General features: G+C 41.4%; 1 protein-coding gene across 6 annotated transcripts; it reads right to left on the bottom strand.

Annotated features, from left to right (window-relative positions):
• Nucleotides 1–41: 41 nt before the first annotated feature.
• Nucleotides 42–25,263, bottom strand: exoc7 (exocyst complex component 7). 6 transcript variants are annotated; one of them, XM_028567554.1, is made up of 21 exons: nucleotides 25,009–25,263; nucleotides 24,637–24,702; nucleotides 23,362–23,546; nucleotides 22,224–22,329; nucleotides 21,046–21,268; nucleotides 19,151–19,318; nucleotides 18,803–18,814; nucleotides 14,839–14,931; nucleotides 13,173–13,241; nucleotides 11,583–11,728; nucleotides 9,910–10,062; nucleotides 9,694–9,792; nucleotides 8,564–8,626; nucleotides 8,247–8,313; nucleotides 5,160–5,225; nucleotides 4,948–5,068; nucleotides 3,423–3,518; nucleotides 3,264–3,327; nucleotides 1,793–1,834; nucleotides 1,521–1,654; nucleotides 42–333 (listed from the first exon to the last, which is right to left on the bottom strand). In XM_028567554.1, the coding sequence occupies exons 1-21, from the start codon at nucleotides 25,084–25,086 to the stop codon at nucleotides 231–233; spliced, it is 2,154 nt and encodes a 717-aa protein (XP_028423355.1). In that variant the 5' UTR covers nucleotides 25,087–25,263; the 3' UTR covers nucleotides 42–230. The 6 variants fall into 6 exon arrangements, with proteins under 6 accessions (XP_028423355.1, XP_028423356.1, XP_028423357.1 ...); XM_028567555.1 differs by lacking the exon at nucleotides 18,803–18,814; XM_028567556.1 differs by lacking the exon at nucleotides 13,173–13,241 and having other exon boundaries at nucleotides 25,009–25,262.
• Between the last annotated feature and the right edge of the window lie 1,116 nt (nucleotides 25,264–26,379).

Raw genomic sequence — 26,379 nt, 5'->3', positions numbered from 1 at the left:
ATTTGAGAAACACTGATCTACAAGACGAATTGACCCGGGACTGATTCACAGATTTCCCTTTTATTTGTTTGAAATGCTAAGCTGGAATGGCTAAATTACATAAATACATCATGATGTTATCTTTGTACAAAAGCATTCATCGGACCCAGCGGGGGGGCGACAGTAGTGTGAGGAGAGGGTGAATAAAGGGACGCGTTTGGAGCGCTTGAGGAAGGTGAGTCGCCGTTGGCTCAGGCCGACGTGTCGAACAGCTTTTCGATCATCTCCTCCACCTCCTCCGGCCGATACTTGTGATACTTCTCCGGGTTCTTGGTGAAAGAGATGTTGGCGCATCTAGAAAAGAAATAAAAAGTTGTCCTGTGTGAAAAGGGAATCAGACCAAGAAGAGCAGGGGGAATGAGAGGTGGGAACGTAGCAGGAGATATTTGTTTTCAAACCAAAACGTAGCGATGTAAATGTAGCCTTAAACATGGATCATATCTAGGATTGGCCATTGAGAAGATGTTCCAACTTGATGTCGTTTCAAAAAATTGTGATTTCCAATAGAATCGTTTTTTATTGGAATCGTTTGGAAAATTTGGTTTTGAATCCGATCAGCGGCTCCAAATTGAACATGCACCGGTTTTCTTTTCCATAGCAGCCACCGTATTTCCAGGCTGCTCGTTGCGTTAGTAAGCGGCAGTTTTACGCTGAAAGAAGCCCGGCTAAGAACTGTAAACCACCACTGAATCAGAATGAAATGTATTGTTATTGTTCGACCTGTCGAAGATAATTGCTGGGTCTTTGTAAATAAGAGTGTGTGGTCTAGACCTACTCCATCTGTAAAATGTCCTGAGATAACTCCTGTTATTATCTGACTAGGGAGGCACCAAATCCAGGTTTCGGCTTTGACCGAATATTGGGCTTTTTGACGGGGTTGGGTTTCTGCTGAACCTTGGTATTGGTTTTTTTCCACCGAACCCTACGCTTACACTACGCTGGTCACCGTAGTGACGGCGCGGTTGATTACGGGAAGGTGTTTACGTAGGTGGAGCGTTCAATGCAGCAGGCTGTGAGAAAGTGGACATGGAACTCGTGAGCAGAAAAAGTTGTTGTTTGGCAGTACTTTCAGTCAGAAGAAGGCCATTCAAGTCCAGCTACATGTTCAATCTGTTCAATGCTGATTGGTCTGGTGGTGGCGAGGACCCTAAACTACACACAACATGGCCGCTGTTACAACATCTGGTCTAAAACATCTGAAAGAATACGAGTTGTGCACGAAGGAATCTCCAGACAGCAGCCAGAATGCAGCAACTTCCGGTACGGCAAAGGAAGGCCAGTCCCTGTTTACTTCATTCATGTGTTCACTGTGGTAATGGACTGAGGATGGGAGGAGGAGTCAGCACAATCTCAACCACTGGATTCGGTATTTGGCCGAACCCCAAAAATCTGGATTCGGTGCATCCCTAGATCTGACTCTATTAAAAAATTGAATTGAAAATACTGTAAACTTTGTGACTTTGGGTCCAGACCCCTCTCACCTTTGCAGGAAGGCCCTGTAAGCATCAGACACCACCCTCCTCTGAGCCTGGCGGATGAAGTTTCGCTGCTCTTTGTCCGGGATGGCCCAACCCTTCTGGATCTTACACAACTCCTCCAGCCCGTCGTTGAAGCCCTGAGAGGCAGCGAGCGGGGAGAACAATGGACACATCCGTTTGTTCTTTTACATTCGTAAAATACATCAGTGTGGATCTGTACAGGATTTGGTTTGTTGGAAGAATTTTTGGTTACGTGAAAGGGATTCTGGGCTCACCTTGAATTTGTCTTTAATCACCTGTCGCTCTTTGTCCTTCAGCTGGAGGAAGGCAAGACCTCGGTTACAAAACGTATACTTAGCGGGAACACTCATGACAGAAGGCAAAATAATTCAGAGTCGACGCGTTCTATGGATTTTTGACTCTAGATATTTGTAAGACCTTAAGGATTAGACTCTACAGGTGAATTGGGTCAAAACTTTAAACTAAAAAAAAAACCATCAAACTTCCCCAGTTGATTACGGATATTAAGGCAGTTCTATTTTTCATCACACGTTTTCTGATATTGTATGTTTAAATATGCAAATGAGGCATTATCTTGCTTAATATGTGCTAATTTGCATACACATACAGAACAGAAATGGGAACATTGGATAAAACCTGGTTCATTTTGTCGACATATTAGTCAAATGTCTTTACACAGGAATTAAACTTGTTGAATCGGTGGGTGGGCAGTCGGACTCAATGACCAATCTGATTGGTCGAGTGCAGGCCTTTGACCATTTATTCAGTGCAATTATCTTACAACACTTACCAGAAATGACGAGCGGGATGAGAGTAACGAACGCTTCTTAAAATCTGATGAAAATCTTTCAAACTGACCACAGTCGATCAAAAAAAAACAACAGACAGATTCAGCAACTGCACGGCCAATTTATCGCTTAAAATGTTTTCAGAAACACGTTTCGGTGAACTATTTTCGTAAAATACGAGATCGTATTCCGAACGAGCCGCCATTATGGTTTGCTTTGAAATTTCGGGAGAAGCCAGACCCACGTGATGCGTTCGTCATTTCCGGTTTTCATTTTTTGGGGCCAACAATACGGATTAGCGCCGCCTGGTACTTGAGACATTCATCTGCATGAACGGCAGAACAGAAAATCTGTAAACTTTCCATGAAGTTACCAGCTAACGCTGGCGGTAGCTCGCTAGCTTGGTTGAATGTTTCAAAACAAATCTAGTTGTAGTTTTGCAACGTGTGACCCTGAAAGATCCCCAGTCTTTACAGGTTATGACAGCCTTTCAACATTAGATGTTAAATGCTTCTGTACCAAAAGTTGGTGCTGTTCTCCGAGAATGAAAGACTAGGACTGTCCTCAACTAAACAAATTCTTAGTCGACTAAAAATTATACGACTTTGACGACTAATCGATTAGTTGATTTAATTGACAGAGCTGTGCGCTTTGAGAGGTGGTTAAGACTAGAAAAGCACAATATAAATGTAGTTAATTAACCATCTGTAAAACTGAGTTTCTCCACAATTAATCCTGCAAAAGCACCACTTTAAATCTTGTGTTTACCAGAAATGTGCTCATAAGTTTCTTGGAAATGAGTAATTAAGCATGAAAAAAGCATAAAAAATGACTAATCAACTAAAGAAATCTTAGTCTACTAAGAACAAAACTACCGATTAGTCGACTAATCGACTAAGATGTGGCAGCCCTATGAAAGACAACAAAAAATTCTGACCTTAGTGCCGGGTTGGAAGACGGGCATGTTCCTGTCCGTCAGGTGCTCTGTGACTTTCAACCAGCTGCGACAGAATTAAAACACATCGAGTCATAGTGAGGCGCCGAGCGGTGGACAGCACACACGTGGAAAGACTTATTAAAGCACGTCGGAGTTTACCTGCGCTGGTACATCTGGATCTGCTGCTCAATCAGCTCTCTGTACGAACTCTCCGCTTTCTTCTGAGTCACCGTCACCAGCTGGATCAACTCGGACCTGAACACATCCACAGGGGACACGTCTCAAATGTACCGGAGACAGATTGACTCACGTAAATTAGATTAAATGGACTTTAAGTGATCTCAAATTGGCAAATTTCAGTGCTACATCAGCAAAATATCAGACTCACTGCACACATACAGAATATACAATAATAAATAAATAGGATAGAATACAAGAACAGACATTAAAAAAATGAGGAAAGAATGTACAAACGTAAATACTGTAAAAGTTGGGTATAGTATTTAGAAAAATGTAAGTAAAAACTACGTAAAATAACCCAGTAGCATGGTTTGCTGTGCAGTAAGTGGATGCTTTTTGTGGCCTGACATATCCTGTACAAAAACCCTGGTCTGGTCCTTACCACTCTGGACTTTAAAACGTCAGATAAAACTCATATACATCACAATACTGCACTAAGTGCAACTTGCACAAACATAAGCTTTACTTAAATCTTTATAAATACTATTTAAGTAGTTTTACATTTTTATTCTTAACTTGTTTACACGTATATATTTATTCCTTTGTATTTTTTGTCTTCATTTTTTGAATATTTGTTCTTGTATTCTATCCTATTTGTTATTTCTTGTATATTCTGTATGTGTGCAATGTGTCTGATAGTGAGATGATAGAGATGATAGCACTGACATTTCTCAATTTGGGATCAATAAAGTTAATCTAATCTAATTTATCTCGGCAGCAGCCGTGTTGTGATTACAGTTCATCTACACCAGTGGTTCTCAACCTTTGTGGGCCAGCGCACCCCTATCCATAATCCAGGTCCCTTACCCCCCCACTCATCAAATAAGATGCAGGCTAGTTGCCCTGAATATTCATGATTAGTCCCTATTATTGTTATGATTATTATTGTTGGTACTATTGTTATAAAAAAAAAAGAAATCATATAATTGAATGATAAATGTTCAACGGCTATGTTCATAGACCTATTAAAAGATAAATTATGTTAATGTTTGATGGAGACTTTAAAGTTCACAACAAGACTGATACATAACGCTGCAGTACGGAGTTCATTTACGATGATACTTTGACGTCCCGTTCCCGTGAAGGCAGCACGGAGCCGACAGAAACAGAGAAGAGAAGTCTCGTCCAGTCGCAGTGGTGTAAACTGGACTGTTTTAATGTTGTAGACCACTTTTTTTTTGCAAGTAGTTTAAAGTGTAAACTCGTATTGTTGTGAATCGCTGGTGTAAACTCGCCTGAAAACCAACCATCATCCTCTGAACACCCCCCATGTACAAGTTGGGAATAAAAATGTACAACTACTTAAGTAAAAACTACGTTAAAAAAAACCCAGTGGCATGGTTTGCTGTGCAGTAAGTGGATGTTTTATGTTATTTGTGGCCTGACATATCCTGTACCGCCCCCGTTGAGAAGCCCTGATCTACACCGACGAAGGAAAACTCACTTCTCCAGCGACTTGAGGATGTAGTTGTAGTTGTTGTGCAGAAAAATGGCGCTCAGCGCCGAATCCTCGTACACTTTGGATTTACTGAGCAGGTTCAGCTGCAGGTTCCCCAACACCTTACCTGAGAGGGGAACGACGTCCGTTAGTTCCCAAAACAAAAACTGTTTGGAACATTTTACAAGAAAGGAGGTAGTGGTTACTCCTCTACTTACATATATAAGAGCTGAGGAGCCTTTTGTTGAACTCGGAGGTGTAGCTGCCCGCCGATGAACTCGTCTCTGAAAGTAATACAGAAAAGCTGTTAGAAGAGCAGAGTCTTCTTCACTCAATGACCCACAATGTAGAGCCTCACCACTACTGCTTTTACGTCTCTTTAGTAGGGCTGCCCTTGACTAAAGAAATTCTTAGTCGACTAACAATTATACGATTTTGTCGACTAATCGATTATTTGATGTAATCGACAGAGCTGTGCGCTTTGAGAGGTGGTTAAGACTAGAAAAGCACAATATAAATGTAGTTAATTAACAATCTGTAAAACTGAGTTTCTCCACAATTAATCCTGCAAAAGCACCACTTTAAATTGTGTGTTTACCATAAATGTGCTCAGAAGTTTCTTGGAAATGAGTAATTAAGCATGAATAAGCATAAAAAAATGACTTATCAACTTAAGAAATCTTAGTCGACTAAGACCAAAACTACCGATTAGTCGACTAATCGACCAAGATGTGGCAGCACTACTCTTTAGATCAAGACTGGGAGCATAATCTACATCTACTCTAAATCTACTATCTCCACTCAAAGTATTCATTACAGTGAAAGCACTCAGGTTGCCATGGTAGCGTCTAAAACCTGCACTTCAGCACACGCACATCACAAGCGCCTCATTACGAAAACAGACTCCTCTCTCTCCCGTCCTTGGGAATTAATTAGCTGCAATAATAGTTCCCAGTATCAACATTCACTTTTTGCTTACCTCGGGGGTCTAAAGGTATATTGTAAGTGTCCCCCAGTACTAAAAGGGCCGAGGCAAGGCAGAAGAGAAAGACAAAAAAGAGGCACAAGTGCAAAAAGAGGGTTAGAAAAAGATTGGTTAGTGCAGAGTAAGCCAAGTAAGCAACCAGTCATCAGCCAGGCAGTCGGATAATGGAAGAGGGGAAAGCAAAGCTGCCTTCGACAGCGAACAGCAGGGAGCCAGAGACCTTCAGATACGCATTTACAACCCCCATGTGAGTTGTGATTGGATTAGAAATGTATTAAAAGAAATCAAATTCAACTTAAATGAATACATCTTATCTGAAATATTACTGTGATTGATGCACAGGGACTGAATCTGCTGGCTCCCTCTGAAAATAAGAGAAAAGCCATCTGATGCGGCACAAAAAGACGGAGGGGTGAAGGTGAAAACAAATCATTCACAGGTACAGAATGGAAATGAGGAAAAGCTCTGACAGTGCTGGATTGGTGCTACAGCTTGTGAATAAGATTCAGAATGTTTTATTTAGGGTTTCAGCAGGTTTTACCAAGTCAAATATAAGACTTTTAAAAGGGTAACTACCGTTTTTCTCAGCCTTTCCTATGTTTTTGTGACTAAGTGTATGATGGGAACAACAATCTTTGACATTGGTCCAGTATTAAGTGAGATTGCTGCAGTCGGCAGTGGTAAAACAAGCCTTGTAAGTTAAGGGGGCAATTGTCCATCTTGTATTTACCTTCACAAAAATGCTCAGGCTCAGATTAATATTCTAAGTGTCTGACAACATTATAGAAAGGATCCCTTCAGAGATAGACCTTTAAAACCTCTTTGAGACCTTTCTGTTTAACCAGAAACAGCTCTGAAGTCGCTCGCGCTAAACCCACCAGACTCCATTTAAAAAAGCAATACTTTTAGTGTGTATAGAGCCAACATATTTTCACATGTAAATCAGTAAACTATGTGTTTATTTCAACCACAACTAGCGTTGTGATGGTTGGGAAAGTGGAAAGATGACCCAAAACGTCTTTTCATAGTTTTATTTTGTTTCTGTCGACTGTGAATGAAGTGTGTTTTAAGATTTTTTATTTACATGGAGTCTGGTGGGTTTAGCGAAACGCAATTTCGCGGATGTTTTTATGTTTAAAAAAAGGATCTTACTCTTTAACAGAAAGGTTAACCTCGTTAGAAATCCTTTCCATAATGTTGTCAGACACTTAATAAGAATAATAATCTGAGTCTATCAATGGCAAAAGGAGCACTTTAGTGAAGGTAAATACAAGCTGGACAATTGCCCTGTTAACTTACATTGTAGCTTGTTTCGCTGACTGCCGACTGCAGCGATCTCGCTTAATACTGGACCAATGTCAAAGATTGTTGCTCCCATCAGTCACTTAGACTGACACTAGTCAGTAAAGACACTAAACATAGAAAATAGGGTCCAGGTTAAAGTTCCAGCTTTAAATATGTGATGTTGGCAGGGTTTCCCGCCCAGTGAATTGCAAGCCTGGTGGCCCACCAGGCCGAAGCCACTGGGAATTTTGTTTGAATATATTTTCAAGACTTTTTTTCCAACTACAGTTACAGTACGTGGTGGCTCGGTTGGAAAGGTAGAAATAATCACAGCTTGAGTTAGCTTTTAGTAGAGACATAATGTAGGGCCCTATTTAGTCTGTCTTTAACCCTCATATCGTCACGACGACCATGCACTTGTTGTCCTCTGGTTTGGTTTGCCTGTTTATGAAGCATAAAGTAGCCTATAGATGACACAATTCTGTGTTACATCCTCTTAGCCAACTTCATAACATATTACCACCAGATGTACACTTCTTTTTTGAATTTATGGACAATTAACCTCATTTACAAGAAATGATGCCTCATTTTTTCAGCAACATAAGCAGAAATTACGAATTATCTTGAGTAATAGGTAAGATCAGAGGAGCGTACTGTAGGTTTACGGATTATCACAGACTTTCACCATGAAAGTATTGATCGAGAAACTTTGAAAACACTTCAAATTTGACCCGAGGACAACATGAGGGTTTAGCTTCTTTTTTTTTTTTTTTATTCTCAATTTTAGCGATTTCGTCCATGATGATGTAATCACAGAAACTACTGGGCTCTACATTAACGCTGCCATCAGTCTGTGACTGGCCCCGGTCGGGCTCTCGTCGGTAATAAAAGACACTTGCCACCGGGCTTAACGTTTCTGGGGGAAACCCTGATCGTTTAGATCACAGACATGTGATGAGGACCACCGCTGATGTTAGCGCTAAAAAGGGAAACGGCATCTAAGCAGCCGAGCGGAGAGGCGGGAAGATAACGGTACCTTGTGAGGCCAGCATGGCTCCGGCTGTTTCGTGGAAGTCCAGCAGCTGCTGCAGGAACAGGATGGCCTACGGGAGGGGGAGAGGGAGAGAGAGAGAGAGAGAGAGAGAGAGAGAGAGAGAGGTCAAGCTAAGCATCGCCTCGGCTTATTCATTAAACCCAGCGCCGTTGGCCGTTCCCATGGAGACAACCCAGATCCCCGGGGACGGACAAACAGCGAGAGGTGCTTGTGGAAAAAAAAAGGTGTCGAGTTTGAATAGCAGAGAGAGAGCAAATAAATCCTGCCGTGTTACGTGGGTGAGTGAGCGTTGGACTTACGTTGCTGGTCAGCTCGTGGACCGTTCCATCCTTGGGCATGTTGTACTCTTTATCAGGATCATTCTGTGGTCAAACAAGAGACAATTCAGCAAATATCTACTCACTCAGGCACTAAATGTTTAGAAGAGGGAGATTTGTCCCCGCTTAAAAAAATATGAAAGACTCAAAGACCCACTCTGCACTTTATGGTCCACCTGACTTCTAACTAGTAGCTTGATTATGAGATTATTTACTGATATTTTGTTTGTTTAGTTTAACTAATACTACTGTACTTTTTGTCTGCTCAGCTTGTACATTTTTCACATTCCTTGTGACCAGGATAACTTGTGCTTTGACTGAAATGTTATTTCACTATCTGACCTTCTCGTCCTATCGGTCTTCTGTAAGCTGTACCATATGAGCTGTTTGTCATATTTGCAAATAAAAATTTAAATTACAAAAAGACCCACTCCGCAAAAGGAGGTAAATAAATAACCGTTCACGGGCTTCAAAACATGTACGGAAAACAAGAATTGTGTGTACTTGTGCTGCAGTGGGGGGGTAAAACACCACAACAGGATTAGGAAAAATTAGGATGTGATTTTGCTGGCTTGGACCCCTAATTAATTAACGTTAATAAAAGGAAATTGTTGCAGAAAAATTCCCCAGAATGCAGGATGTTGTACTCTTCGTCAGGATGATTCTGTGGTTAAACATGGAGAGACTTCAGCAAATATCTACTGAAGGAATAATCTGCAATTGGTGATGGTCAAGCTGCTCGATTATGTCAAAAGAATCATCATCACAAATATTTTGGTCAACATTGAAATGCCGATTATTAAACACGACTACTCACTGTCTTTTGGAAAAATGTTGCAATTTTTAAACTATTTCAAAACCAGTGAAAAGGTAAAACAAATCAACAGTGAAAACACCTTGAACTGTGACATTTCCCTTAATACTTTTCCCGTTTGAAAGGTTTTTTTTCTCATTCAGAACACAAAAATACTTGTTTATCTGCAAAACATAACGTGCTAAATAATTTTTTCTACTCCATTTTTGTGATCATTAGGCGCTGAAATCGTAATTGCGATTCAAATTGCGATACATTGCGCAGGCCTAGGTGACAGACGCTGAAATGTGAGCCTTGCCTTGATGCTGTCGGCAAACTCCTCCAGAGCTTTGGCTCCAATAGTTTCCATCGAGGTGATGAGAGTCGGCAGCTTGTTCTTGGTGCTTGCTGCTGTTCCCTGCGCACAAAGTGACATTTATTTAACCCTTATTAAATATATGATTATTGGTATACAGCATGTTACTCCTACAAAAGAGCCTGCTGTGCAAAACCATGAGCCTAAACTGATGAAGACCTGCAGAGTTGTGTCAAACTCAGACTTGTTCATCTTCAGGTGTCTGAGGATGGGGAAGATGGTGAGCACGGCGGAGTAGTCGTGGCGCATTATGGCTCTGCGAGCTGCAGACACGATGTTGTCTCCCTCCAGCATCAGGTTGTCCAGCGCCTCCTGTGGACGGACGAGGGAAACGGGAAGCAGATCACACATGATGACACTGATGATGGTTACTTATACAGGCAAGAGCAGATTTACCTACAAATCGCTGAATAGCCTTGCGCCCTCATACCTAGGCGAACTGATTAACCCCTATAGCCACGCACGACACTCCGCTCCCTGGGTACGCAATATTGACATTGATGTATTTGGTCAAAAATATGATATTTGATTTTTCGCCCAGCTCTCCTCGGCGGGGAGTAAAACAGTCGGACCACAGGCTGCCAATTCGGGCATCGCTGTTTCGTTGTATGGTGTCATAGCTACGACAACTACTCGGAGCCCTGACTGATTATTTCCATAGACAGTATATAATGGACCAACAGATCCCGTGTCTCTGGACGGAGACCAGTGAAGGATGTTAGAAGCACTTTTCCGGTCAGCGCTGAGCGTTACTGAGCAGCCTCCAACTGAGAGAAACAACGTAAATGTGACGTGAGCAACGTGTCTGAAAGTTGTAAGTCTTCTGGTAGCTTTGCCGAGAGAAATCTCAATCATTCCCAATCTTACAGAGACGGAGAGCGTAGCTATATGTAAGGAGATAACATAGACACAGGCTAATTACTGATCACTAACATGCTAGTTAACATTAGTAATTAAACCTAAACAGATAATGGAAGTCCAAACTGCCTGTGAGCTTCTCCTGTACTATACGGTAATTCCTCTACTGTGGGACAGTAAGTCTCGTGGTTATGACCCAATCGTTAGCCTATTGTTATAAAAGCGTCTGCTACGGAGCCATAACGTGAGGTACAAGGTAATGGAGCCTTTTATACATTGTCGTGTTTCTTTAGAAATAAACAACGGACAAATAGAGTCTTTAAACGCTTCAGATGTGAAGTTATTCGCTGTCAAAGTGACGTCAAAATGAATGGGAGTCAATGGGATGTTAACGGGAGGTGATCGCTTTGTAGCATCAAAATGGTGCTATACGAGGTTCGAGTTCTGAAGCGAAGCTTACCCCCCCTTGATTATTTCTGGTTCAAAAACCACTCTGAGCTGAGTGGGGAGGGGGAGCTGGAGCATGCGCAGACGCCTAACCCGGTTAAGGTGTATACATGCAGGAATCCCCCGGTTACTGAAGGAGTTCTCTACCTCTGTTCATTATGAGTTATGAGAACTCCGGGGTAAGGTTCGGGTATTACCTTAACCTGAATATCATCGGTTTCTTAAACTGCATGTAACTGAGACTAACTGCACTGTGTGTGAATATTTTTACCTCAGATAACTTCTGCTGTAAATTGAACAAAATATGCAAAATAAGTAGACACCATAAGAAAAAAAAGACAGCATTTTTTTTATATTGTGCGTTTTTGATACATTTGGAGTTTTGTGCAAAGTTCTGCACAATAGAGACGAAAAACCAAGTGACTTCAGAATCCCTGAGGCTGATTTCTGATAAAAATCCTTCCACGTGGACTCAACGAGCGTTCAATATTGTTTACGTTCTAAGAGATTTCCCTCGTCTCTCTGACCTGGATGAGGGAGTCGAAGGTCTTCTTCTGGTGGTGCTCGGGGATGATTTCCGCCAGGAGGACGTACTCGCTCTGGGCCAGCTTGACGAAGGCGGTGATGCAGTGGATGTAGGAGTCGATCTCGATGTCCAGAACGTCATCTTTCCCTGAGAGGTAGACGAGGAAAGAGCCCCGTCAGCCAGCGGGCGAAAAGGATTTGCACACAAGACAAGATGTGGGATCTGGTGCTGTGGCTGGTAGCGATCAAGCAGTTACTGAGTGGGTTTATATTCACATATGAAGGTGTTAATGCTGCACACTGTGACTGTACTTGTTTGGTGAAAGAAAATGTATTAAAAGCTGCAGTAGGTGAGACTTTTGTGTTATGTCTTATCAGCCTGTGTTGTAAGTAGGGCTGGGTATCGTTCAAAAATGTTAGATACCGGTACAAACACCGCGACTTCGATACCGGTTCCTGAACTATACTTTTTTTTCCCCCCCGATACCAATTTTATAAAATCCATTTTAACAAAAAAATATTGTTTATGATTCAGCTCCTACTACGTGAGCCCCGTCTCTGTAACGTAGAGTTTTTCCTGCGTATCTCTACGACGTGTAACGTTAGACAGCCAATCACAGACATTATTAGATCTCGGTAGAAGCATGCTGCGTGCTGATTGGCTCACAGACGCTGATGAGATTTACTTCTCGGGTATTGAAGTTTGATATTGAATGACGAGGCGTTTTCGATACTCAAAGTGTTGAAATTAATCAAATAATCGATGCATCGAATTGTGGACGTGGATCGATAATCGGCCGGCTCATAATCGATTATTTCTGTTTATAATGTAATGTCGGCCTAACAACATTTCTATTTACATATTCTGGTATGTTTTGCACATTCAGGAAGTGCCATGTGCTCAGTGCTGTATAGATTTATGTATCCAAGTTATTTAGTATTAGAGCACTGCAGAAGGTGTGGTTTTTGAAGCTTGAAAAGCTATGAATTAAATATCCTACATGGCTTTAATAGAAACATTTATTTGACGCATCGTGATTCATCGAGATATCGAATCGAAGACATGATAATTGAATTGGGAGATCAGTGAAGATTCACACCTCTCTCGATACTAGAGTTGGTCCGAGCCTATTTTTTCCTGATAGCGATTCCGATACCTGGACTTGTACCGAGCACTGATCCGATACCAGCGTGTCATATATTTCATTATGTTTCAACAGCTGTATACTACTACTACGATTGCTATCTTTTTTGTTCGGCCTGGCTCGGGTTAAACTTTTTCTGAAACATGAACAAACAATATGCCATGGAACTTGCTTGTTTGTCAGTCAGTCGTAACGGAAAAAGGACATAAATTAACTACGTTAGTAGATTTTCTTCAGGGCTAAACTACGTGGTATCGGATCGGTGCATAAACTCAGGTACTCTCCGATATCGATACCAGCGTTTTAGGTGGTATCGGAGGCTTTTCGGATATCGGTGTCGATACTAAGGAGTCGATTCGGTCTGTGCCTAAAAAGTGCTGAATTCGGTACCCAGCCCTAGTCGTTGGTAATGTTCCTTCTCTTTCCCAACATGTCCGTGGCACTCACCTGCGGCGGCCCCGTGCTTCTCGGTCAGGGCGTCAGATGGGTGTTTGACCCGCAAGTCATGATCGTAACCTGGTGGGTAGGGTGGGGCAGCAGGGACACAGGCCTAGTCAAACCACTGGGGTCCTTACTAGGCCCAGAAGGGGGACAAACCTGAACCTGGAACATCTGTACCGACCACCACCAAGCACCCAGCAGGGGGAGAGGGGAAGCAGGGGACACCCACTGAAGTCAACTGGAGGGGCCGAAAGTGCCCGGAGGTTTTTGTGTGTGTGTGTGTGTGTGTGTGTGTGTGTGTGTGTGTGTGTGTGTGTGTGTGTGTGTGTGTGTGTGTGTGTGAGAGAGTGTGACCCATCTAAGTTAGTCAGTGTGTGTTTCAACTACATTAGAGCTTTAAGAAAAAGAAAGTCTCAACAGCTTTTGATTCATCGCAGCTCTTAAAAAAGGTTACTTCCATCCTTTCACACTTTGACACTGTTAAACACGACAAAACAAATGCACAGACGTTTTCTCTTATCTGCCTTATTGACTTCTACCTTCCTACGTTTCCCAGGATGTAGTCCACTGACCCCTCACAGGATATTTAGGGGTAGCAGACGTGGGTGTATAATAAAACCACGCGGCTCTTCTAGACTTTCCAAATGTTATCGGAGCGAACGGATCCAAATTCTGATAGTGACACGAGTCATTTTGCGGGGGTTGTGACACTCAAATAAATGCATCCGCTGATTTACAGATGTGTCTTTCGCCATGTTAGTCTGTGGGGAAAAGTCTTTTTGGGCCAGAGGGCATCAGGTGACGGAGACGGGAGTTGTAAGTACACCGTTTGGCCGCTATGTCAAAATGGCTTCAAAGCCTGGTGCAGTTTCTGCGGGCCTGGTAGCAGAGGGCAACATACAAGTAAAATGTCTCTGTATTTCTCTGTATGGCTATGTTCAGAAACCAGTGTCATCCGGAGAAATTCGAGCTGTGTGGAGGAGGGGGTGGGGGTGTTGCGCGATCACGGAAGGCTACTACTAAAGCTTTAAACTGATAAAAGTTGAGTTACTTTATTGGCTTTAAAGTTAATCAACCGTTTTGACAATCAAGACTTTATATCATTAGTCAATAAAACATTGGAATATCTGTCTCTTCTGTGATTATTTATTTTTATTTATCTTTATAATGAGTTTTTACCATGCTGGCTCTTCAAAAAAAAAAAAAAAAAAAAAAAAAAAAACACCTATTGAGCTCTTGATTCTGGGGAAAATACTCATCATTAATGTTAAAGACCACAGAAATACTGTATGTTGCTGTGATGTCTACATTTGGCTTGTTATCCATGGAAATGAGAAAAATACAAAACCACACGGATCCAGAAACATATATATTTAGCAGTGCCAAGCGTTTTAGGATGAACGGGTTTGCTTTTAATCATTTAAATATACGTTTGGCATCAGGGAAGGGCTACAAGACAAATCTTATTCATCTGCCTTTTCCAGGATTGATCAGATATCATTTATGCTTTTATGTAACATCTGCATGATCTGAAAGCTGTTGTGACAGCCGTGAGGAGATTCATGTGTGCCCGTTGCTCTGGACGAGACACAACATGGAGGCACAACATAACCAGGTTCACTGTGAGCAAGGAGGGAGAGAAGACACCGAAGAGAAGACCGAGGTGCGTTACCTTCCAAAGGAGTGAGGTTAGAGCCCCCCTTTTTCCCATCCAGCCCATGCTGTGAGTACTGTTTCAGAAGGTTCTGAGCCTTGCGAATGGTCCCTGGTACCATAAACACAGAGACAGAGTCCAGAGGAGGAGGAGGAGGAGGAGTGGGGGGGCAGCGAGGTCCAGACAGCCAAGAAACAAGGAGGAGGAAGAAGAAAAAAAGAAAGGGAGAGCTAGGAAGTGAGTGATGAAACCCAGACACCACCACCGAGACAGGCGGCAGAGGTTTGTATGACGACAGAGCACATCGCGTCATACTCTGAAAGCCGCGCCCACCAGAGAGGAGAAATGAACTCTCAGCTCTCCACGGACTTGTTTTGCGTAAAGGTTACCTCCTTATCAATTTCCTCGACTAGCAAACAACCAAAAAATACCTAAAAGCTGCTGTGTGGTGATACCTTCCTCTTCCTTTGTGTTGGCGTTCTAACCTCCGGTGGATTTGTGAGGACTACGGTTAACTGCTCCTCTGCAGGGTAAATCCAGACAGCTAGCTAGACTATCTGTCCAATCTGAGTTTTCTGTTGCACGACAAACTACTTTTGAACGTACACCAAAACAAGTTCCTTCCTGAAGCTATTTTGCAGCGACTACACCCGGGGCCCAAGACAATTGTGATTGGTTTAAAAGGTCCCATGACATGGTGCTCTTTGGATGTTTTTATATAGTATTAGTGGTCCCCTAATACTGTATCTGAAGTCTCTTTTATGTAGACCTTAGTGGTCCCCTAATACTGTATCTGAAGTCTCTTTTATATAGACCTTAGTGGTCCCCTAATACTGTATCTGAAGTCTCTTTTATATAGACCTTAGTGGTCCCCTAATACTGTATCTGAAGTCTCTTTTATATAGACCTTAGTGGTCCCCTAATACTGTATCTGAAGTCTCTTTCCCAAAATTCAGCCTTGGTGCTCAACTACAGCCACTAGAGCCAGTCCCACAATGAGCTTTCCTTAGGATGTGCCATTTCTGTGTTTGTAGCTATTGAGCAGGAGAGAGGGTGGGGTGTGGACTCCTTATGACCTCATAAGGAGAAGATTCCTGATTGGTCCATCTGAGCTTTCATTTTCTCAAAGGCAGAGCAGGATACCCAGGGCTCGGTTTACACCTGTCACCATTTCTAGCCACTGGGGGACCATAGGCAGGCTGGGGGAACTCATATTAATGTTAAAAAACCTCATAAAGTGACATTTTCCAATCCCAGAATGCTGTGTGGAGACCCTCCTCCTCCGCGCTGTGGAGGAAGGTCTGGCAATGCGAGACTAGTTTGAGGCTAAATATATGTCTGTAAGTAAAGCTAACACTCGTTACGTCGGACATAACGTTAGCTTAGTGTCTTCACATCCTTCCTGCTGGTTCCTCACGTCTGTATCCACTTTGGTCTTCATAAAAGCTCTTTTTTTAGGTCGGCAGCTTATAAAAACTTTGGTTAGGAGTTCTTTACATTGTTGGTAGTGAATATCACCGGACAGCTTTTAGGCATTTTTCTGTTTGCTTGCTAGCACACTAAATAGACGAGGAGGCACTCCAAGTCAATGGAGAGCGGAGAGTTGGTCTGGTGGGGAGGTAGGGGGGGTGCCCACAGCCTAGCACTATAGCTACACAACAGGATGACCAGGTGAGAGACAGAGCGACTACAGCTACGTCATGAAAACACAGCAGACTCAGACACAGTGCCCAGGGTCATGTAAGAGCAGAATACACAGGTTAGGTCATCACAATTAATACAATGAACAGTCATATCCAGCATTAATAATACTAATATTAACAGAACAATCTGTTACACGGTTTAGACAGGCAAACTTCTACAGTACATTCACAGGATTAAATCACATTGTCAGAGTTTGGTTAGTGAGTGAGTAAGCAAGGAGCACACTTAAAGCTGCATTCATTGACTTTAAAAAAGATTTCGGCGACAGAAATCCCCAAAAAGCTGAAAATCACGGGCTTATTATCACTGCTGTAATGGCTAGTGTTTTAGCAAACAACTTTCATAATTTTAACAGCTTGGTGCCTGAGGAACGGGAATATCAGCTGTTTAATGGCCACACACACACACACACACACACACACACACACACACACACACACACACACACACACACACACACACACACACACACACACACACACACACACACACACACACACACACACACACACACACACACACACACACACACACACTTTAGTTTCATACATTTTAAAACATCAAGGCCAGGGGACTACATTTTTAACCCACGTAAAATCATGCGTTTTATTCTTCTAATTTTCCAGATTCCAGCTTCTGAAAAGTGAATATCTTTTGGTTTCTTCTATGATTGTTAACTTCAATATCTTTCAATACAAGACAACTGAAGTCATCACCTTGGAAGACATTTTTCACACTGTCACACGACATTTCTTTAGATCAAACAATTAATCAAGAAGTTAAAGATGAACTAGTAATACAAATCATCGCTATAGTTGTACCCCAACTATTGTTATTTAAAATTGAATTGGTGGTAGATATGATCCATGTAGCCCACTGTAACATTTGACGGCATAAGAGACCCATTTTTAGGATGATGGAGCAAATGTACTCATCCGATTTCTGTAAGTTAGGGCTCCGGAACGTTTTTTTTATCGTCATTGCAATATCAACCGCCGCAATAAACATTTTGTGAAAGACACAGCGATTCTTTTGTATTAGTTGAAAGAATATCAGTAGAAAACTGCACTTCAAAATATAACTGTAATTCCTTTTTTTTAGTGTTTCCTTTCCATATTTAATTCAATGTTCAATTTGTTCAATAAAAGAATGTTGGAAATGATTTCCTTTCATTTGTTTTAAATTCAACAAGCAGTTTGTTGTATTTGAGCAGACTACTGAAAGCAGCAGAAAGGCAGAACTGAGTACACTTTAATATCTGTTTATTATTGCAAGTATTGTCGTTATCGCATATTTTCCTCATTTCATGCAGCCCTACTGCCAGTAAATCTGATGAGTTTGAAAACTAAAAAAATACTTTTAATTGATTTCATGTTTTTCTTAGGCCTCCTGCACACTGCCTGCGTGGCGTGTGCGTTTATATTTCGGCGTCCATGTTATCAGGTTTTGAGCGTGCACACTGCCTGCTTGAGCCGCGCTGAAATCGCGTGCATGCTAGAAATAGGACCGACTCCTATTTCCAGGCAGCGTTTCCAGCCAAAATAGAATAGGGAAAGTGGTTTATATGTCGTTTAGACACGAAGACATTACATTACATGTCATTTAGCTGACGCTTTTATCCAAAGAGACTTACAATTGTTATACAGTATATGTCACAGCTCTGGAGCAACTAGGGGTTAAGTGTCTTGCTCAGGGACACATTGGTTGATGTATCACAGTGGGAGTCGAACCCTGGTCTTCCACACCAAAGGCATGTGACATATCCACTGCGCCATCACCACCCAGACATATTAATAAATGACATGTCTAAGTTTTTTTTCAAATATTGTACCTGTCAATACAGAACGAAATATTCTGGAGCCTATTTTGCTGTCAATACTGCAGACGTTGTCTTTGCTGTAATCAGATCAGTATATATTTAGGTTTAACATGAAGTATACTACTGCTTGAGTGCAGCAGCGGCGCTGCGTCAGACACATTTCTGATGTGAAAAGACGTAGAAAACGCCACGCAACAGAAACGCCACGCAGCCGGCGTGCAGGAGCCCTTACTCGTACCGTCGGTGCAGTTTTCCAGCCGAGCGTTGACCACAGTGAAACTAGAGGCCGACATCTATACAGAAAATAAACGACGACATCTCTCCGGAGAACAAATGCACTCCTGCTTCTCGCAGCTAATACACACACACACACACGCGCACACACACACACACACACGAAACGTGGCGTCCGACGGACAGGAAGCAAGCACGGGGCACACGCTAGAGCTTTCCGTTTACCTGGGATGTAGACTGTCATCACGACATGGGGATTAAAAAAGAGGGAAAGGATGAAGGATTAGTTTGCTGTTAAACCACAGGGAGACACAGTTACGCGAGTAGGATCATCGCAGCCAGATGGTGGAGGATACTTGAAACGGAATAATGTGGCTGGATGGAAATCTAATCAGACAGACTCAACGTAGAGACGATGTCCGTGTGCTGAAAGGTGCTGCTACGATTTCAATAAATCAACATTAGTATGCAGAATCATGCTTGTTTTGTTAAGACTAATCTACGAAAGAGGTGCTCGAGTGTGTTTACAGACTGAAGAGTGAAGTGAGAGTGGATTTGTCGTCTGCTGCTGACCTGGTCTCTTGGGAGCCTTTTTGGTGGGCGTGTCCTTGCGTTTGGTCGGGACGGCGGGCGAGTACAGGATCCCAGAGGAGGCGCTGTTCTTGCGGAAGTGATCCTTCAGGCCTTTAATGGAGCGATCCAGCTGGTTGGACCGGATCTGGAAGTAGACGTTCATGAAATCTGCAGGATGGGGGAAACGAGCAGTGTTCAGCATAAAGATGGCTTGGTACACCCTGTAGTTATGGAAGAGATGTTTTTATGATTTTCACCACTAATCTAAATCTAAATGTCTTTCTGTGCAAGAAATCTAAAAGAGAAAAAGGAAGGAAAGCTAGAGGAGAAGGAGTAAAGAGAGCAGTGGACAGGATACATATGGACTGCATTTTATATAGCGCTTTTCTAGTCTTAACGACTACTCAAAGCGATTTAACATAGTACAGGAACCATTCACCGTTCACACACATTCACACGCTGTGGCCGAGGCTGCCGTTCAAAGTGCCACCTGGCCATCAGATACACAATCACACTCATTTACGCTCCAATGGCGCAGCATCGGGAGCAATTCGGGGTTCAGGGTCTTGCCCAAGGACATTTTGACATAGGGTTGAACCACCAACCTTCCAATTGGTAGGCGACCGCTCTTACCACCTGAGCCACAGCCGTCCAGGATGTGAGAAATAACACCGACACACCGGCTAGAGCTAACTAATGTTAAATGGGTCACTGAAAACAGTAACTTCCTTGCCAGCCATGAGGTCATAGTTAAAGTTTCTGTCGTTTTGTTTATCTTTCTAGCTATACTGTGCAGTTTGTAGGGGTGGGGGGGAAATCCATACAGCATAGTATCGCAATATTTTATAGTATCGATCTATTATTATATGTGTCGGTGAGTTTGTCTGCTTGACAATTCCGTTTTGCGGCGGTAAAATTGAAGTGAGATGGACAGACATTAATCTTTTTAGATAAAACAAACAAAGTTTCCTTTTAGAGACATCATTTGAAGTTGTGAACATTTTGAAGTACATTGCAGTATAATCCCAATAATATTGTATCGTGACATAAGTATGGAGACGATATCGTATCGTGAGGCCTCTGGTGACTCCCACCCCTAGTGGTTTCTGTCGCCCCCATGAGGAATTCTAAATAATCACTGCCACTCCATCCACATGACACAGAGACTTAAAATAACATGGGGTACATACCAAAGCCCTTTTATGTTGTAGAGTAATTATATCGCTCATGTTGATTTTTTTTTAAATTTGGGACTCTTAATAAGCCTTTAAGGCTTCCTTCCTCTCCTGCACTGAAATTGCTTTTCTATTGTACAGTACAGGCCAAAAGTTGGACACACCTTCTCATTCAATGTGTTTCTTTATTTTCATGACTATTTGCATCGTAGATTCTCACTGAAGGCATCAAAACTATGATTGAACACATATGGAATTATGTACTTAACAAAAAAGTGTGAAATAACTGAAAACATGTCTTATATTTTAGATTCTTCAAAGTAGCCACCCTTTGCTTTTTTTGATAACTCTGCAAACCCTTGGTGTTCTCTCAATGAGCTTCATGAGGTAGTCACCTGAAATGGTTTTACCTTCACAGGTGTGCTTTGTCAGGGTTAATTAGTGGAAGTTTTTCCCTTATTAATAAAAAAGCAAAGGGTGGCTACTTTGAAGAATCTAAAATATAAGACATGTTTTCAGTTATTTCACACTTTTTTGTTAAGTACATAATTCCATATGTGTTCATTCATAGTTTTGATGCCTTCAGTGAGAATCTACAATGTAAATAGTCATGAAAATAAAAAGGAAACGCATTTGAATGAGAAGGTGTGTCCAAACTTTTGGCCTGTACTGTATGTACTTGAAATCTTTGTTTGTGCTAAGCTGAATCCAAAGCCGTACCCTGGTTGCGTCCGTACTCCACCAGCCAGCCGGCGATGCAGATGATGTCTTGGAGCACGGCTTCGGGCAGGTGGTCCAGCACCACGTCCTCCTGGACCTCCAGCTCTTCGTCCACAGTGATGGCGTCCAGGATGAGGATGGGCGGGACGGGTTTGCTGTAGCGCGTCAGGAGGCTCCTGAACTCCGCCTCCAGCAGCTCCTTGCCCTTCTCGAAGCGCGCTTTCTGCACAAAAGCGACAACATTTGACCCGTTTTTTCTTTTTCTGGGAATTTGCCTTCTTGTTTTCTTACACATCAAAAAGGTTTTACGCCCACACTGCCTTTCATAGAGAAAGATCAGTCAATAAACCGGGTGTGCATAATGGAGAAGTGTGCAAATAATTTCATATTTTTTTTGCAGCCAGCAACTTCTTCTTTGTTACCTTTTCAACAATGACAAAATATTCCAAAATGATTATGATAATAACCACACTGTTCCCAATGATTCAACCCTCCTGTTGTCCTTGGGTCAATTTTGACCCATTTTCAAAGTTTCTGCATCAGATATTTGGGTCTCTTTCAACCAAGTTGCCTCAAAAATAACACGGATGGTTACATACAACGCTCATCGCAGGTCAAATTTAGGATCAGTTCGCTACTTTCACTGAATTTTGGGTGTTTAATTCAATTTTTATAGCATTTGAAAACACTATGAAATCTCTCGCTTTCTAAACAGTATCCTGACCAAACTGTGACAATCTGCGATTATCGACTAAATCGTAACTGTTTGTCAAAACAGTTCATAATTTCACATTTTTTTTAACTAAAAAATGAGGTATAACTTCATATAAATGAGGTTTATTGATTATGAATTCCAAAAAAAGTGTAAAACTAGCGGTAATAAGTTGATGTTAATGGTGAATGCGGTGGTAGTGGGGGGAAAAAAAAGGGACTCTTGAAAAACAATCACCACAAACATAAATAAATATTGTCTAAAAAGGGTTGATTTTCATTTTTTACCTGGGAGTTGGAAGTTGCAGGGTCAACAGGAAGACAACACAAGGGTTAAGTGCGTAACTATAAGGATGTAATGCAAGCCAGTGTTTGAAAAGAATGTAAACCCTGAAAAGAAATAATTTTGTGGCAAAACCTGAAGGAATAGTTAAGAGACAACATGAATATGAAGATAAACGTTGTACCACTGTGTTGAGCTCGGGGCTGTCAGGGTTGTTATCTTGAAAATATTCCACAGCTTTCTGAATCTTTGCAATGCATAGGAGATAATCATCCAGTCTGCCTGTCGGCCTGAAACAGAAAGATCCAACATTAGAATACATGCAGGGTTTTCCCTGCCACTGTAAGGTATAGGTGGAGCACCTAAGCCCTAAGAATGAATAAAACTAAAAAAGGCTTTTCACAGATCTAATAACTGTAGTTGGAGTTTTTTTGTGATTGTTGCGGGCAAAAATCCTTGATTATGCGGCAGGTTTCTTAAAAAATGCGATGGAATATGCGGGATATTTATGCAATTTTATGCAATGAAATTGCGGGAACCTTTCACTGTTTGATGAAAAACAGAAAAAAAAAGTGATTCCCCCAACACGCTGCTATTCGATGATGTTCGCGTCGTGTAATTACGTCACTTCATGACGTTCCCATGGCAAAAGGGGAAAATGGCTGCTCTTGTGTGAAGTAAACGCAAAACTTTTTAAACTTTCTGCTAAGATTTATTATGGGACTTTTTTTAAACAAAAATGCGGGGATTATGAAATCATGCAATCCCTGCATATTTTTGCGCGAAAATCTGCAATTTATGCGGCGAAAGTGCGGCGTATTTGAAAAAATGCGGCCCCCCCCGCATTAATATGCAGACTTTGGCTGATTATGCATTGAATTATGCAATCACATTTTTCTTTTCTGGAGGGACTGTTAAGCATTTTGATTGCAAGTTATTTATTATCTGCCCCAGCTTTTCCAACGTTTTAGACAGATATTAAGATAATAATGGTCTGAAATTATGTGAAAAAGTGACGCAAAACTACCACAACGGGACACAAAGCGACTACAAAAAGAGACGCCACATGATCACAGAGACCCAAAAAAAAAAAAAAAACAAAAGGAAAAAAAGATGAACAAAAAGAGACACAACACGACTACAAAGAGACAAAAATCACACAAAGAGACAGAAAAAGTATGAGGCGGCCTAAACCCCTCGCCAGATACACACACTTAAGTCTTCCACAAAGCTAGCGGGAAACACTTGCATCTAATCTTTTCTACATCGGTTTCAAATCCATCAACTCTTCCTAACAGTGCAGGCTGTGGTCATTGTCTCACCCCTCTCTGATGATCCGGTCCGTGTCTTTGGCCACGTGGTAGTAGCTGATGACGTGATCCATGCAGGACAGAGTCTTGTCCACGTTCTCCTGCAGCCGCTGCAGGTTCTCCGTCTGTTTGTGGACGGGGATGATGGAGTTCTCCAGCTGCATCAGGCGACTCTCGAACGACGACAGGATGGAGACCTTTCACGGACGAGAAGGACATCATCAGCACAGAAAAACACAAAAATGAGTTCTATATAAAAGAGACTTCAGATACAGTATTAGGGGACCACTAAGGTCTACATAAAAGAGACTTCAGATACAGTATTAGGGGACCACTAAGGTCTACATAAAAGAGACTTCAGATACAGTATTAGGGGACCACTAAGGTCTACATAAAAGAGACTTCAGATACAGTATTAGGGGACCACTAAGGTCTACATAAAAGAGACTTCAGATACAGTATTAGGGGACCACTAAGGTCTATATAAAAGAGACTTCAGATACAGTATTAGAGGACCACTAAGGTCTATATAAAAGAGACTTCAGATACAGTATTAGGGGACCACTAAGGTCTACATAAAAGAGACTTCAGATACAGTATTAGGGGACCACTAAGGTCTATATAAAAGAGACTTCAGATACAGTATTAGGGGACCACTAAGGTCTACATAAAAGACTTCAGATACAGTATTAGGGGACCACTAAGGTCTACATAAAAGAGACTTCAGATACAGTATTAGGGGACCACTAAGGTCTACATAAAAGAGACTTCAGATACAGTATTAGGGGACCACTAAGGTCTATATAAAAGAGACTTCAGATACAGTATTAGGGGACCACTAAGGTCTATATAAAAGAGACTTCAGATACAGTATTAGGGGACCACTAAGGTCTACATAAAAGAGACTTCAGATACAGTATTAGGGGACCACTAAGGTCTACATAAAAGAGACTTCAGATACAGTATTAGGGGACCACTAAGGTCTACATAAAAGAGACTTCAGATACAGTATTAGGGGACCACTAAGGTCTACATAAAAGAGACTTCAGATACAGTATTAGGGGACCACTAAGGTCTATATAAAAGAGACTTCAGATACAGTATTAGGGGACCACTAAGGTCTATGTAAAAGTATCCAAAGAGCACCATGTCATGGGGCCTTTAAGACTGGACTGAATGTGAATGAAGGGGTGGTAAGTCTGAGTAAAGAAACAATGAAACACACTGTGTGTGTGTGTGTGTGTGTGTGTGTGTGTGTGTGTGTGTGTGTGTGTGTTTTGATCGTACCATGCCCTTGGTGAGCTGATCACTCTTCTCCATGTTTTCTCGGATGAACGACAGCGTTTCTTGCTCCTGTCGTCACATCACAAACATCACACAGAAAAGCAATGACTCCAACAAATAACAATTTCAACGAGCAAGTTAAGACAGTTTGGGTATACGTGCAGTTTAGTGTCCCAAATTATTTTATAGGGTCCTATTTTTTGGGACAGGTTGCCCTAACCATAACCATAACCCAAACACCTGTTAAACAGGTTCATAATTAATTACATTGTATGGGGAATTCGGGACACTATCGACACTGACAGTTTGATGAATATTGCACCAAAGGGCTCATTTGTGATGCTTCCTGCCTCTCGAGCCATTGGCGTTACTGACCTGCTTCAGTTTCTCCTCTATCTCCCGCTTCCTGGCGGACGCATCCTCGGTAGGAACCATCCTGGAGGTAATTCCCATCACAGGACGGCCACCAGGCGATTAAACCCGATAAACGGGTCGATTTAGGGCTTTAAAATGACAAACAACGATGACCCAAAGCTACTGTTGTGGATAGCTAGCTAGCTAAATGCAACGATGTCGAGTTAGGCAGCCTTAGGTTAAAAGACACACTTTCCCGGTTAGATTTTCAAAATAAAAAACAGTTGTCGAGCATAAGAACAAAAAGAAAACGGAAAATAACTACCAGGACATTGGAATTAATTACCTACCATTTGGTTTATACGTTCAAGAAGTTTCTTTTTAACATATACGATAGTACAACGTCAAAGTTCTGTTGTGTTTTTTTAAAACGTTATTTAAGTTAGTCTTCCAAAGACATAAGCAGCTACTTCTTACCTAATAGGTAACATCTGAATCTTGAATCTATTTTATAAATATAAGTCATCTAATCTTTACGTTGGTCTCCAAATGCACCTATGAAAACGTGTAATGTATCAATTTTCCTATTATCAGAGACGAATTAGCTTTATTTTGAAAGTAAGATCTCCCGAGTTCCGGCCTGCAAGGCGAGGCTTCGCTTCCGTGTATGTGATGTGATCATGGGAGTGTTTGGGACAAAATTGACGCCATGTTTGTTGTGACAAGATATTCTTGATAATAAACACATTATTATTACATTACTTACAATACTTGTGTGTAAAAAAACAACATTAAAATAACCGCTGGGACTCTCTGCAGGAACCAAAGTGTTCAATAATAATAATAATAATAATAAATGAGTCCTCCTGTTGGCCTCGGGGGCAAATTGGACCAGTTATCAAAATATCTATTATAATAAAATAAATATCTATCTATCTATCTATCTATCTATCTATCTATCTATCTATCTATCTATCTATCTATCTATATATATATATATATATATATATATATATATATATATAGGTTACTTTTCCAACCAAATTACAGAGAAAATAACATGGATGGTTCCAGGTTCTCAAGTACAGTTAACGATCACTATACTTTCATCGAATTTTGGGTTGTTTTATTCAATTTTATAGCATTTGAATGAATGAAACGGTTTCTAAACAGTATTCTGACTCAACTTTGAAATGTACGAGTCTTTGATTATCCATCAATGTACATTCCTCTAATATTAGTCAAATAATAATAATAATAATAATTAATAATTTCAGCTTTTTTGACTTAAAAATTAGGTATAATTTAAAAATCCAACGGTTTATTGACCACGAATTCCGAAAAAGAAGTGTAACACTAGTGGTAATAAGTTGATGTCCGTAGCGTGTAAAA

The sequence above is a fragment of the Perca flavescens genome, chromosome 21, assembly GCF_004354835.1.
Source record: "Perca flavescens isolate YP-PL-M2 chromosome 21, PFLA_1.0, whole genome shotgun sequence".
NCBI lineage: Eukaryota > Metazoa > Chordata > Actinopteri > Perciformes > Percidae > Perca > Perca flavescens.
Note: the sequence above shows the minus strand (reverse complement) of the source record. Positions and strands in the feature narration are given on the sequence as shown.